A 14,030-nucleotide genomic window follows, 5' to 3' on the forward strand; every position below is an offset into this window, starting at 1 on the left:
GTTAAAAGTATACTGTGCAACAGTCAAACATTCACGGCAAGCAGCAATATGTACTGATTAAAAAACTTGACTGCAAAGTCATTGTTTTTAAACTTTCCAAGATGCTATTTATCTCTACCTAGGAAACACATCCCTTGGACTGGCCTATGACATACTGGTTATGCCATCTCAAACACTGCTTGTAACAAAATAAAACTGCATAGACAACTGTCACTGAACTTAATGGATCCTGTGGGGGAGGAGCAGCAGGAATTGCTTATAATATAAATAAAATGGCTTAGCAGTTAGGTTTTGACTTGACAAAAGCTGCTTGCCACTACTTCTTGAGTGTACTTTTTATATATTGAACAGCACAGAAAAGTTGTGGCTCTCTTTTGAATCAAGGATTTTGGTTAACTCTCTTTTTCCCTTCTTAAACAGAAAGGAAATGTGCCCACAATATCCCGAAAGCTGGTAGCCTTCAAATTCTACAATTTGGTGAATTTTTCAGAGATTGTTTCCCCAGAAAATGTGCCATTTTTAAACAAGCAATGTCCATAAAGCCCAGTCCTACTAAACTCTCTGCAATTCTTGTTGTAAGCAATTATACTTTAAACTGGGGTATCTTGTGAAAGAATGCTGACACACGACTTATAAGAAGGTATTAGAGAACTAAAAGGGCAAAAATCATTCATAGCAACAGACTGCTGAGCTGTCACTGTAAGGACAGGAGCATATAGGTATACACAGATAATAGGATTATCCAGTATTACTTTAAATGTGCCTTTTGCCAAAACGGGTTCCATGGTATGTAAAGTACAAAAACTGAGCTTCCTGCTGTATTTCATTAAGAGTTTTAAGCAGTGCTTTTTTTGTGCCGGTACGCGACGGTACGGCGTACCGGCACCTTTTTTCTGGAGCTCCCCTGCTCGCTCCCTGCTGTTTGCACCGATCCCTGCCTCCTAAAACTTATTTTTTCGCGAACCTGCAGACTGAAGAAATAAAACAAACAGCTGACAGGCTTGCCTCCTTCGATCGCGTCGGCCGCTTCCTTTCCCTGCATTCTCAGCGCGTCCCGCCCTCCTCTGATGTCATTTCCTTTCCTCGAGGGCGGGACGCGCTGAGAATGCAGGGAAAGGAAGCGGCCGACGCGATCGAAGGAGGCAAGCCTGTCAGCTGTTTGTTTTATTTCTTCAGTCTGCAGGTTCGCGAAAAAATAAGTTTTAGGAGGCAGGGATCGGTGCAAACAGCACGGAGCGAGCAGGGGAGGGTGAACAAGTGGGGCTGGGGGTTGTGTGGCCAAGTGGATCTGGGGGGGGAGGTTGTGTGGCCAAGTGGGTCTGGGGGGGGTGTGGGCAAGTAGGGCTGGGTGTGTGTGGGCAATTGGGGCTGGGGTGTGTGTGTGTGGCCAATTGGTGCTGGGGGTGTGTGTGGGCAAGTAGGGCTGGGGGTGTGTGTGTGTGGGCAAGTGGGGCTGGGGGTGTGTGTGGCCAATTGGGGCTGGGGGTATGTGTGTGTGGGCAAGTGGGGCTGGGTGTGTGTGTGGGCAAGTAGGGCTGAGGGTGTGTGTGTGTGTGTGGGCAAGTGGGGCTGGGGGTGTGTGGGGGGGGGCAAGTGGAGCTGGGGGTGTGTGGGGGGGGGCAAGTGGAGCTGGGGGTGTGTGTGGGCAAGTGGGGCTGGGGTGTGTGTGTGGGCAAGTGGGGCTGGTGGTGTGTGTATGGGCAAGTAGGGCTGGGGGTATGTGTGTATGGGCAAGGGGGGCTGGGCAAATGGGGCTGGGGTTTGAATGATCTCAGGGGCAGGTGGAGGCTGGGGCGAGTCACTGGACATTGAAGGGAGGGGGAGGATAGGGGGCAAAAGAGAATCGCTGGACATGGAGGGGATGGGATAGTAGGGCAGGGGAGAGAGGAGAATGGAGAATTGCTGGACATGGATGGAAGGGGAAGGCAGGGAAGAAAGAATTGCTGGACTTGGATAGGAGAAGAGGGCAGGGGAGAGAGGAGAATCACTGGGGAGGGGAGGGGAGAGGAGACATGCTGGACATGGATGGAGGGGAGGGAAGATAGGAAGGAGATGCACATGGATGGGATGGCAGGAGAGGAAGGAGAAATGCTGGAAATGGATGGAGAGGAGAGCAGAGCAGGAGATAGAGGAGCATTGCTGGACATGGATGGATAGAGGGTTTGGCGGGGAGAGAGGAGAAATGCTGGACATGGAAGAAGAAAGGAGGAAAGTAAAGAAATAAATGGAAAGGAAGCCCTGGAAACGGAGTTAAGAGAACAGATAGACAGCAGCAGAATCAGACACTTGGACCAGTATGGATAGAAAACAGTCACCAGACAACAAAGGTAGAAAAAAATTATTTTATTTTCATTTTAGTGTTTGGAATATGTCCAATTTGAGAATTTACATCTGTTGTCTTATTTTGCACTGGGTATACTGGAGCTGTAACATCTTACAGAAATGATTTATAATGAAAAAAAATCACAAGTTATTGTTTTTCTCCTATACTAGTATATTTTCAATGATGTCTGTTTATATGCGCCATGGCTGATATAAGGGGTGTGGCTAATGTGGGTGTGGCTATCATAGGGGTGGAGCCATATGTGGTGACCCCGCCCATAATGAGTACCGGCACCTTTTTTTCTACAAAAAATGCACTGGTTTTAAGAATTGTTTTTCTAAAATTATACACCTCTGTAGAAGATGCTACTTAAGGTTTTTCTCAATACTGGCCACATTTTGGTACTGTTTTAGTAAAGCTAAGTGGGCTTTGGAAAGCTTGAGTCTGCCATGGTTTTACTGAATTTCCTACACTACCTTTCATGAGACATATAAGAGGGTTTATAGACTAAAATTTAGAGAAAAAGGAATACTATTTGTCTCGTCACAGATTACATAGCTGAGACCAACCAAGATTAAATCTACCCTTAACAACAATACCCTTTAGAGCAGAGCTTCCCAAACTGTGGGTCAGGACCACGAATGGGAAAATAAAATTTACTTTCAGGGTCATGATCTACATGGGCTTTTCATACATGCAATATCATTCTGCACCTCTAGAGGGGTTAAATAATGTTATTTGGCTGCAATCATGGGATCACAGGCACAAAAAGATTGGTAAGCACTCTTTAGAGTTCAGTTTAGTCTATGCTGCATAACACCAGGTACCTGACAGAGACAAATGTGTGATGGCAAAGAGGAAGTCAAATTGGGTTTGCTAGAAAAAAAAGGCCAGAAAGAGGATGAGAAGGGGGAAGAAAGTACAAAAAACAGAAGAAACTAGTCTTTGCAAGGATATCAACATAGAGCAGAGACGCTGCTCCGATTTTCTCCGCTCGACTCCGTTTTGAGTATAATTGAGCGCTATAGCTTCAATTCATTGGTAAGACACACATATTGTTTTCACATTTGGATAGAATTAATAATCAACATATGGCAGAGAAGACTCCTGATGCAGGCCAGTACGGCCGAAACACAGCTGTGTCGAGTCCAGTGCATTTTTTGTAGAAAAAAAGGTGCCGGTACTCATTATGGGCGGGGTCACCACATATGGCTCCACCCCTATGATAGCCACACCCACATTAGCCACACCCCTTATATCAGCCATGGCGCATATAAACAGACATCATTGAAAATATACTAGTATAGGAGAAAAACAATAACTTGTGATTTTTTTTCATTATAAATCATTTCTGTAAGATGTTACAGCTCCAGTATACCCAGTGCAAAATAAGACAACAGATGTAAATTCTCAAATTGGACATATTCCAAACACTAAAATGAAAATAAAATAATTTTTTTCTACCTTTGTTGTCTGGTGACTGTTTTCTATCCATACTGGTCCAAGTGTCTGATTCTGCTGCTGTCTATCTGTTCTCTTAACTCCGTTTCCAGGGCTTCCTTTCCATTTATTTCTTTACTTTCCTCCTTTCTTCTTTCATGTCCAGCATTTCTCCTCTCTCCCCGCCAAACCCTCTATCCATCCATGTCCAGCAATGCTCCTCTATCTCCTGCTCTGCTCTCCTCTCCATCCATTTCCAGCATTTCTCCTTCCTCTCCTGCCATCCCATCCATGTGCATCTCCTTCCTGTCTTCCCTCCCCTCCATCCATGTCCAGCATGTCTCCTCTCCCCTCCCATGTCCAGTGATTCTCCTCTCTCCCCTGCCCTCTTCTCCTATCCAAGTCCAGCAATTCTCTCTTCCCTGCCTTCCCCTTCCATCCATGTCCAGCAATTCTCCATTCTCCTCTCTCCCCTGCCCTACTATCCCATCCCCTCCATGTCCAGCGATTCTCTTTTGCCCCCTATCCTCCCCCTCCCTTCAATGTCCAGTGACTCGCCCCAGCCTCCACCTGCCCCTGAGATCATTCAAACCCCAGCCCCATTTGCCCAGCCCCCCTTGCCCATACACACATACCCCCAGCCCTACTTGCCCATACACACACCACCAGCCCCACTTGCCCACACACACACCCCAGCCCCACTTGCCCACACACACATACCCCCAGCCCCAATTGGCCACACACACCCCCCAGCCCCAATTGGCCACACCCCCCAGCCCCAATTGGCCATACAACCCCCCCAGCCCCACTTGCCCACACACACACCCCCCCCAGCCCTACTTGCCCACACACACACCCAGCACCAATTGGCCACACACACACCCCAGCCCCAATTGGCCACACAACCTCCCAGCCCCACTTGCCCACACACACACACCCAGCCCTACTTGCCCACACACCCCCCCCAGCCCCAATTGGCCACACAACCCCCCCCAGCCCCACTTGGCCACACAACCCCCCAGCCCCACTTGTTCACCCTCCCCTGCTCGCTCCCTGCTGTTTGCACCGATCCCTGCCTCGTAAAACTTATTTTTTCGCGAACCGGCAGACTGAAGAAATAAAACAAACAGCTGACAGGCTTGCCTCCTTCGATCGCGTCGGCCACTTCCTTTCCCTGCATTCTCAGCGCGTCCCGCCCTCGAGGAAAGGAAATGACATCAGAGGAGGGCGGGACGCGCTGAGAATGCAGGGAAAGGAAGCGGCCGACGCGATCGAAGGAGGCAAGCCTGTCAGCTGTTTGTTTTATTTCTTCAGTCTGCCGGTTCGCGAAAAAATAAGTTTTACGAGGCAGGGATCGGTGCAAACAGCAGGGAGCGAGCAGGGGAGCCCCAGAAAAAAGGTGCCGGTACGCCGTACCGTCGCGTACCGGCACAAAAAAAGCACTGGTCGAGTCCCTTTCTCCCTGCTACCGTTTGGCTAATAAAGTTGATTCTTCATTTTTACATCCAAAGTGTCGTCTTTTTTATGTAATTTTTGATCTTGATGGATTTATTTTTTAAATACATATTTTATGATTAATTTTTACATTAATACATATTTTTTATTTTTGTTAGTCATCTTCGCTGTTTTGTTTCTTCAAGGGGGAAGAAACAAACAGAAGTGAAGGGAAGAGAGCAAATTAACACACAAAAAAAAAACTGAGAAAAGTTGGAAAAGAAAAAAAAAGGAAAGATAAAATTGAAGGGACACAGTCTAAGAAAAGGTACAAACATCAAGCTACAAACATACAAAAATGTTTGAAAATGTGTGCAGACTCCTGGGGATCTACTTCTCCTGACCCATTTCTATGTTCAAGTCAGATTCAGATGGCATTCCTGGTATGGCCCAGGCATGGATATTAGCAGGCTTTTGATGACACCACAATGCATAACTATTTTAGGGTATACAGAAGTAGACAGTCCTTCTGAATGCAGCAGTATCATAGATCAATTACAAATATCACACTATTTGTCAGCTTTATATACTACTAGTAAAACAGGCCCGTTTCTGACACAAATGAAACAGGCGCTAGCAAGGTTTTTCTCGGAGTGTGTATGTTTGAAAGAGTGTGTGCAAGAGAGAGTGAATATGCGAGTGTGTGTGTGTGTGTGACAGTGAGACTGCTGGGTGTGAGTGTGTCTCCTCTGTTCCCTGCCCCCCTCCAGCCACCCAGCGATTCTCCTCTGTTCCCTGCTCCCCCCTCCAGCCACCCAGCGATTCTCCTCTCCCCTGCACCCCCTCCAGCCACCCAGCGATTCTCGTCTCTCCCCTGCCCCCCCTCCAACCATCCAGCGATTCTCGTCTCTCCCCTGCCCCCCCTTCAGCCACCCAGCGACTCTCATCCCTCCCCTGCCCCCCCCACAGCCACCCAGTGATTCTCGTCTCTCCCCTGCCCCCCCCACAGCCATCCAGCGATTCTCCTGTCTCCCCTGCCCCCCTCCAGCCACCCCACCCTGCGATTCTCCTCTCTCCCTGCCCCCCCCCAGGCACTCAGCAATTGTCCTCTCTCCCCTGCTCCCCCTCCAGCCAGCCAGAGATTCTCCTCGCTCCCCTGCCCCCACTCCAGCCACCCATCGATTCTCCTCGTCCCCGTTTACCTCCGTTGAAGCGGCCGCGTCTTTGAAAGCCCCGCCAGTCTGTAGCCTTCCCTTCGACTTCGTTCCAAGTCCCACCTGCTGATGCCATTTCCTCTTTCCGCAAGGGCAGGACTCCGAGGGAACGAACTCGAAGGGAAGGCTATAGACGTTGAGGTTGTGCCTTGTGCTGCTATCCTGTGGTTGGTCAGTGCTGTTTGTGACGAACCCGGAAGTGTGTGATGTCAATTCAGGAGATGGATACAGTGTTAGAGGCAGCACGAACCCTTCAAACTTTCACTGCCACGGAGTCAGCTTCAGAATGTTGCAGGTGCTTTTTTATATAGGATTTTTTTTAAATGTAAGTAGCTATTGCTTTTTCCAATATTTCAGTCTGTCAGGTACTGAATCAAAACAAGGAGTTTCCAGAGCGCTCTCTTCTGTACTTGCTTTCTAGCTCTGATATTATTAACATGCATCACAACTGTATAAGACTCCTGGATGCTAAAAGGACCATCCTACTGCTCTGTGAATTTACAATTTTCGTCAAATGTGTATCATAAAACTATAAAAATATTGCAATTCTAAAACTGAGGGTAAGAAATCTTTTTGCCTGTGAGCCCTTGCTTTACGTGCCAATTTTTCTCACACTTCTATCTGCAAATGTACAAGTTCAAGAGACCAACCTCCTCAGGCGAGTAAGCCTCATTCTCATTTTTTAAAAGCAGAATACGAATCCAGTTTTGGAAGGGGGCAACTTTGTTTTACATTCCCTTTTCAAGTACTAAATTTTAAAAGGTGGAAAACCGAGAACATAGAGATAACTATGTTGAATTATCACAGGGCATTAAGCTAACCAGAGGACTGGACTAATCTGATCTGGCTTGATGCTCCAAGCCCTTCTATCTAATTAGCTTTTATGTAAAATCTTAGCAGAGTTTGAGTAACTGTAGGAGAAAAAAAAAAGCCTTTCTTTCCCCTGATGCAAGTTTTGTTTTCATATTGAAAACTCTGGTACTGACAAACATGAAATCCAAAGATTCAATATGACCTGTGAGTAGTCTTGTATGAGATTGCCAGTTTACAGGGGTTGCAGCACAGTATTTGAATTTTTGCGATCCTACTACCCCATCGTATAAGAGGCAGCAAGCATTCTTGGCACTTGCCGATTTTAAACGGGAGCTCAAAAGAAAAGCAGTAGATACTGGGTTAGCGATGTGAACTGAGCTAAGTGTTACTCTACTCTTCATTAGTCACTCACTGTGTGGCCTTGAGTAAGTCCTTTTTCATCTCTGTGGCCAAATCTGGACCATCAGCAGCTTGAGTCAGGAATTTTATAACTCTGTAAATTACCTTGTACACCATTGGGCTTCATTAATAATGCAGGAAATAAATGTCTTGTGATTCATGCTAACACCAATTACAGCTTCCTGTCTTTCTGCTGAAAAACATTTTTATAATTGAGGGTTTATTTTTTTTTTTTTAAATACGTGGAGGGGCATTTTTGAATGGAGATGACCATCTCTAAGGGCGCCCATCTCTAAGGACATCCCGGCGAAGGGGTGGGGCAACCTGCATTATCAAAACAAGATGTGCGTCCAGCTTTCGTTTCGATAACACGGTCGGGGACGCCCAAATCTAACATTTAGGTCGACCTTAGAGATGGTCGACCTAAATGTTGAGATCGCCAACCTTAGAGATAGGCGACCTCTGTTTTTGCCGATAATGGAAACAGAGGGCGTCCATCTCAAAAATGAACAAATCCAAGGCATTTGGTTATGGGAAGAGCCAGCATTCATAGTGCACTGGTCCCCTTCACATGCCAGGACACCAACCGGGCACCCTAGGGGGGCACTGCAGTGGACTTCACAAATTGCTCCCAAGTCCAAAGCTCTCTTCCCTTGTGTGCTGAGCCCCCCAAAACCCACTCCCCACAACTGTACACCACTGCCATATGGGTGAAGGGGGGCACCTAGATGTGGGTACAGTGGGTTTTGGGGGGGTTTGGAGGGCTCAACATTTACCACCACAAGTGTAAGAGGTGGGGGGGGGGGGGATGGGCCTGGGTCTGCCTGCCTGAAGTGCACTGCACCCACCTAAACTGCTCCAGGGACCTGCATACTGCTCCGACATGCCCCCGGGAACTTTGGTCGTCCCCGCGACGGAAAGCAGCTGAGGGCGCCCAAAATCAGCTTTCGATTATGCCAATTTAGGCGACTTTGCGAGGACGCCCATCTCCCGATGGGTCGGAAGATGGGCGCCCTTCTCTTTCAAAAATTCACCTGATTATCTACCAACTGCTGGCAGTGGACTTTCAACTTGTAAAACTTGCCTTTCACTACTGCTGCCGCCGGGACCCCGGTAAGATGACTTTTAAGTTATGGGCGGTATGCAGGAAGGCGAGGGGCAGGCAAAGGACTGTTGTGGGAGTGGGAGAAGAGGTCGGGCTGGAACTCGGAGGGGGTCTGGTACTCGGAGGGAGGGAGGGGGGTCTGGAACTCGGAGGGGGGTCTGAGGAAGGAGGCAGGGAGGCATTGGAGCCTGGAACTCTGAGGAGAGGGAGGGGGGTCTGGAAATCTGAGGAGAGGGGGGCAAATGCACCACCTGTAAAAAAAAAAAAATTAAGCACCCCCAATCATTTTGAAAAGTTGGCTCCTATGGATGTTAAGATGCAGTGGTGGCTGCAGGTTGCCCATGTGAGCCAACATGAACATACAGAAACTGTGGTGGCTAAGACAACTTCCCTTCATGTATGGGTATCCCCTGCTTGGAAATACATGCAGGAGGCAGGGACTTTTAAGTGCATGTTCACATGCAGGCACCATGTTTTTAGAGCTTGCTTTTGCCTCTCCTGTTTTAACAGCAATCAGGCTCATGCTTGCCCATTCCAGCGGCTTTCCTAACTAAAAGATGGGGTGAGGGAAAAAGAGCAGACTAGAAGCTTTGGGAGAATGGTACAGAGAAAAGGCCAGAAGAAGAGACCTATACTTTGGCAACCAGATCATGGAACTGGAGCAAGAGCCAGAGCATAGGGGTTTTCTCCCTATCGCCATCTTCCATGTTATTTTCTCTCTCTCCTCCCCTCGCTACCCTATGCACTAGTCGCATTTTATCAACACAGACAGATCCCACTCCTTTGCTTATGGATGACTCTAAAGTAGGGGTTAAAACAGAAAGGTATGGTAATAGGCACACTGCCATAGTATAATCCTCTAATGACAGAAAGCATGACCATAACAGCTGATTAAATATGCAGTGAGGCAATGGTTGAGGATCCTTCTTGATGCAAGGGAGAGGGGCCCTTGATAAAGTGCTAGGGCAAGGGGAGGTCTATCATGGCCAAAAGGAATTCAAACTCTTTTACATTTGGAATTCTGAATCAGATCTATTCTTCCCCTCAGATTTATTCTTCCCAGTTCACCACACATCAACCATGAGGCAAAAAAAAAAAAAAAAAGAGTAGGGTTGGTAGTGAACGTGTCTTAGCTAAGACAAGAAGCACCAGAAACCAAGACTATTTCCAAACAATCATACCTTTTTACTTCCCCTCATAGGAAGACAGAAACTCTCAACATCACATTTATTCACCTTCACAGACCCCAATGGAATCACAGTCCTAAACAGAATTAGTTAATTACAAACACAAAACCAGAAAAACATTCACCGCCCAGTGGCTCAGAAAGACTGGAGGCATGTTTTGCTGACTAGGAGAAGTAGGCTGTTTTACCTCAACAAAATTCTGAAAGGAAATCAGTGTTTTGCTTGTTTTCTCCTTCCCAAGTCAAGCTGTGTGAAAGCAAGGTGAGTTGAGAACATCTGCTTCCATGCCACACAGCAGAGCAAGCAGTTTTTCAATCTGGTGCACTCTTGGTATAGCTGCTGGGAAAGGGTACATCCAAAAAGCAGTAACAGCTTGTTGCTCAGTGAAGTTGGAAACCCTCAGTCACTTTCTTAACTCATGTACACACAGTGCCCCTCAGTGAGAAGTGGGTGAACTGCTTTCTCTTACAGACCTTTTCTAATGGACCAACCTCTGGGCAGAGAGCAAAACAATGCCATGTCTATTTTTGTCCTATGTTCATAGGGCTGAGTCCAGGTGGATCTCTGACACTGCTTCACAAGGAATGAAATAACCTAAAGGGTGAGATTCTTTTACATATTTCCCTTTTAATAATGGTTGGAAGAAGTCATAATTTTGTCGCCTTTTTTATTTCTTAAATACAGATGCACTAGGATGAGAGAAAAGGAAGACAGGGCCACTACTCCACTCCTCATTCAAAATGGAGCACTCTCTTATAGCTGTATCTTGGAAGAAGCATATCCTTGTGAATGTTTTGATCAAAAGGCAGGAAAGCCATATCTTGTTTTAGGCATGATGAGCTCAGTGATCCTATGAGACCAGGTGCCTGCTGGGTCAGTTGATGAGACCAGCAACAGGAGGATGGGATACAGAACCCAGCCACAGCGCTAGTTCCTTTCCTGCACAAAAACAGTCTCTTGGGGACAAAGGCCTGCCTCTTGCAAAGTGACATCATAGTCCAGATGAGAAAGCTTTCTTCGTGGAAAATTGGTGAGAAGCTCATATCGTTCGCTGGGGTATCCTTTAGACTGCACATGCTTCACCAGGGCCTGTACAGATAAAAGAGGACATGTTATCATTGATAAAACAGAACTTTATTTTGTTCTCATGGGGTCGAAAACTGACAAAGGCAGGTATCAGAAATAGAGAATTTTCTTTCAGTCTTGAAACTATCCCTAGAAAGACTGATCCATGAAACATTGAATTTAAAATGTTCTCAGGACCACTGAACAAACGAAGTTTGCTTATTTACCTCTTCTGTATGTGAAGATATAGATGCCATATCAATACATAGCCTACAATATCTACATTCAACATTTTATATTATATAAAACTAGCATAAAATATAGGTAATATGGCAGAAGCATTTTTATTTAAAGCAGTGAAGTGAATGAGGGGATACACTATGTTGCCTTTCAGAAAAGGCAATTTAACTTTTGTACTAATGTGCATATCTGTGCCATCTTTACAAGTCAATGGATTAACACTAAAATACCAGTAGATCAATCCTGTACTCCCTGAAGTGACACAGAACATATGTCAATAAAGACATCATCAAAATACCTCTCTAATCATATTTTTCTTTCAAACTCAGAGCTAATCTCTGTAAAGAAAGATGAGGAATAGTCCAAAAGCTACTTAGAGGGGCATAATCGAAAGGGGTGTCCAAGTTTTCCTGAGGACGTCCTCGCAGGACGTCCCGGCGAAGGGGCGGGGAAACTCGTATTATCGAAACAAGATGGGCGTCCATCTTTCGTTTTGATAATACGGTTGGGGACACTCAAATCGCGAAATTTAGGTCAACCTTAGAGATGGTCGTCCCCGATTTTCGGCGATAATGGAAACCGAGGACGCCCATCTCAGAAACAACCAAATCCAAGCCATTTGGTTGTGGGAGGAGCCAGCATTCGTAGTGCACTGGTCCCCCTGACATGCTAAGACACCAACTGGGCACCCTAGGGGGCACTGCAGTGGATTTCAGAAATTGCTCCCAGGTGCATAGCTCCCTTACCTTGTGTGCTGAGCCCCGCAAAACCCACTCCCCACAACTGTACACCACTACCATAGCCCTTATGGGTGAAGGGTGGGGGGCACCTACATGTGGGTACAGTGGGTTTGTGGTGGGTTTTGAAGGGCTCACATTTACCACCACAAGTGTAACAGGTAGGGGGGGATGGGCCTGGGTCCGCCTGCCTGAAGTGCACTGCACCTATTAAAACTCCTCCAGCAACCTGCATACTGCTGTCATGGAGCCGGGTATGATATTTGAGGCTGGCATAGAGCTGGAAAAAATATTTAAAAAAAATTTTTTTTTGAGGGTGGGAGGGGGTTAGTGACCACTGGGGGAGTAAGGGGAGGTCATCCCCAATTCCCTCTGGTGGTCATCTGGTCATTTAGGGCATATTTTTGTGGCTTGGTCGTAAGAAAAAAAGGACCAGGTAAAGTCATCCAAGTGTTTGTCAGGGACACCCTTCTTTTTTCCATTATCGGTCGAGGACGCCCATGTGTTAGGCATGCCCCAGTCCCGCCTTCGCTACGCCTCCAACACACCCCCGTGAAGTTTGGTAGTCTCCACAAAGGAAAGCAGTTGAGGACGCCGAAAATCGGCTTTCGATTATGCCGATTTGGGCGACCCTGTGAAAAGGACGCCCATCTTGCGATTTGTGTCGAAAGATGGGCACCCTTCTCTTTCGAAAATAAGCCTGTTAGTGTGCCCCTCCTTCACTTTGTGTTGCTCTTGGGCATCTAGAGGGAAATAAATTTATGGTTATGTTTAAATCTTTTTTTACTGAAGCTTCGATACACAATATAGCCAACAATCACAATCTTTAGTTACAATTTATTATCCAACCTTGCCCATTGTCCCCCCCCCCCTCCCCTCAAGCTGAAGTTCCAGGTTAGATATTCAACAGATAGCTCCTGGCTTTAGAAGGTAAAGTGAGCCAAAAATGTTCCCAAGTCTCCCGGAACCAGCGCCCTGGTCCATTATCCAAAGTGGTAATCCCTTGTCTGTCTAAACGCATCTGGACCAATGACAACTTGGGGCCTGTATCTGTCAGCCAGGTTGATAAAATTGTTTTGATGCCTAAAGAGCCCAAAGAAATAGCTTGCTGAAACTCCTAAAGCCCACAGGGGGTGGATTCGTGTAGGTATAACTGTTAAAAAGGATCAATGGATCATAGGTGATTGTGCAGTTCCAATAGGTATCCACTGCCCACAGCACTCACCTCCAGAAATTTCTTATAACAGGGCAAGACCAAAACATGCGGCCCAGAGTGGCTGAAGTGGCCCTACATTTAACACAGTTTGCACTCGTTATCAGAGCTGCCCTGAATGCACGCTTCAGTGAAAAGTGGAGCCGTAACAAAAATTTGCAAAGCATTTCTCTTTGTTGCACAGACAATCATCAAGAGCGAAGCTGTTTTATGTAATGTTTGCAGTGTTCTATGGTTATGATACACTGTAGATCTTGAGACCAGCGGGTCGCCAAGAGTTGATAATCCAGCTCAGCTGTAGTGTCTTTCAAATGCTGATGATGGTATTACAGGCACCGATTGTTGAGATCCCAACGTATAAGCCTCCGACATCTGTGTATCTGTCACATCTTCCATTAGATCAGTCCAATCTAGAGAGGAAACATAATGTCTAAGCTGTTGGTAGGCAAAATAGTGCACTGGGGTATCCTGTCAAGTGTGTTGGAGATATTCAAATGACCTACGCTCCTCTTGTTCACTTGAGCTAAGTATTTGAGACCATTCTAAGCCCAATGGGCAAACACACTTGTACCCCGCCCAGGGGGGAAGGCTGGGTTATTACAAATAGATAGTTATGGTGTTACCTTTGACGAGAAATAGTATCTCCTGCATATCCACCACCATACTTCCCTTAAGGATTTAAGCATGGGATAATTTTGAAAAAACATTAGGAGGTAACTTACTTGAAGTGTGTAAAATATGGCTAAGGTGTATCCCGGGAACTATAGCTGTTTCAACAGAAGATAAGGAGAACTCTTCAGTGCCTCTGAACCAATCGTTAATGTGGCGCATACCACAGGCCACTGTCAGATATCTTATGT

The 14,030-nt window shown here is 46.5% G+C and overlaps 1 protein-coding gene across 3 annotated transcripts in view; it reads right to left on the reverse strand.

Moving 5' to 3' along the window:
- Positions 1–8,993: 8,993 nt before the first annotated feature.
- Positions 8,994–14,030, reverse strand: part of UBXN7 (UBX domain protein 7) — a 588,902-nt gene continuing 583,865 nt past the window's right edge. For 2 of the 3 annotated variants that reach the window (XM_030215927.1, XM_030215926.1), the window contains one exon: positions 8,994–11,004. In XM_030215927.1, coding sequence (XP_030071787.1) covers positions 10,843–11,004 — 162 coding nt within the window. In that variant the 3' untranslated portion in view covers positions 8,994–10,842. Of the gene's footprint in view, positions 11,005–13,182; positions 13,581–14,030 lie in introns of all 3 variants that reach the window. The other variant, XR_003943538.1, reaches the window with a different exon arrangement.

Source organism: Microcaecilia unicolor, chromosome 10 (genome assembly GCF_901765095.1).
Source record: "Microcaecilia unicolor chromosome 10, aMicUni1.1, whole genome shotgun sequence".
Classification (NCBI taxonomy): domain Eukaryota; kingdom Metazoa; phylum Chordata; class Amphibia; order Gymnophiona; family Siphonopidae; genus Microcaecilia; species Microcaecilia unicolor.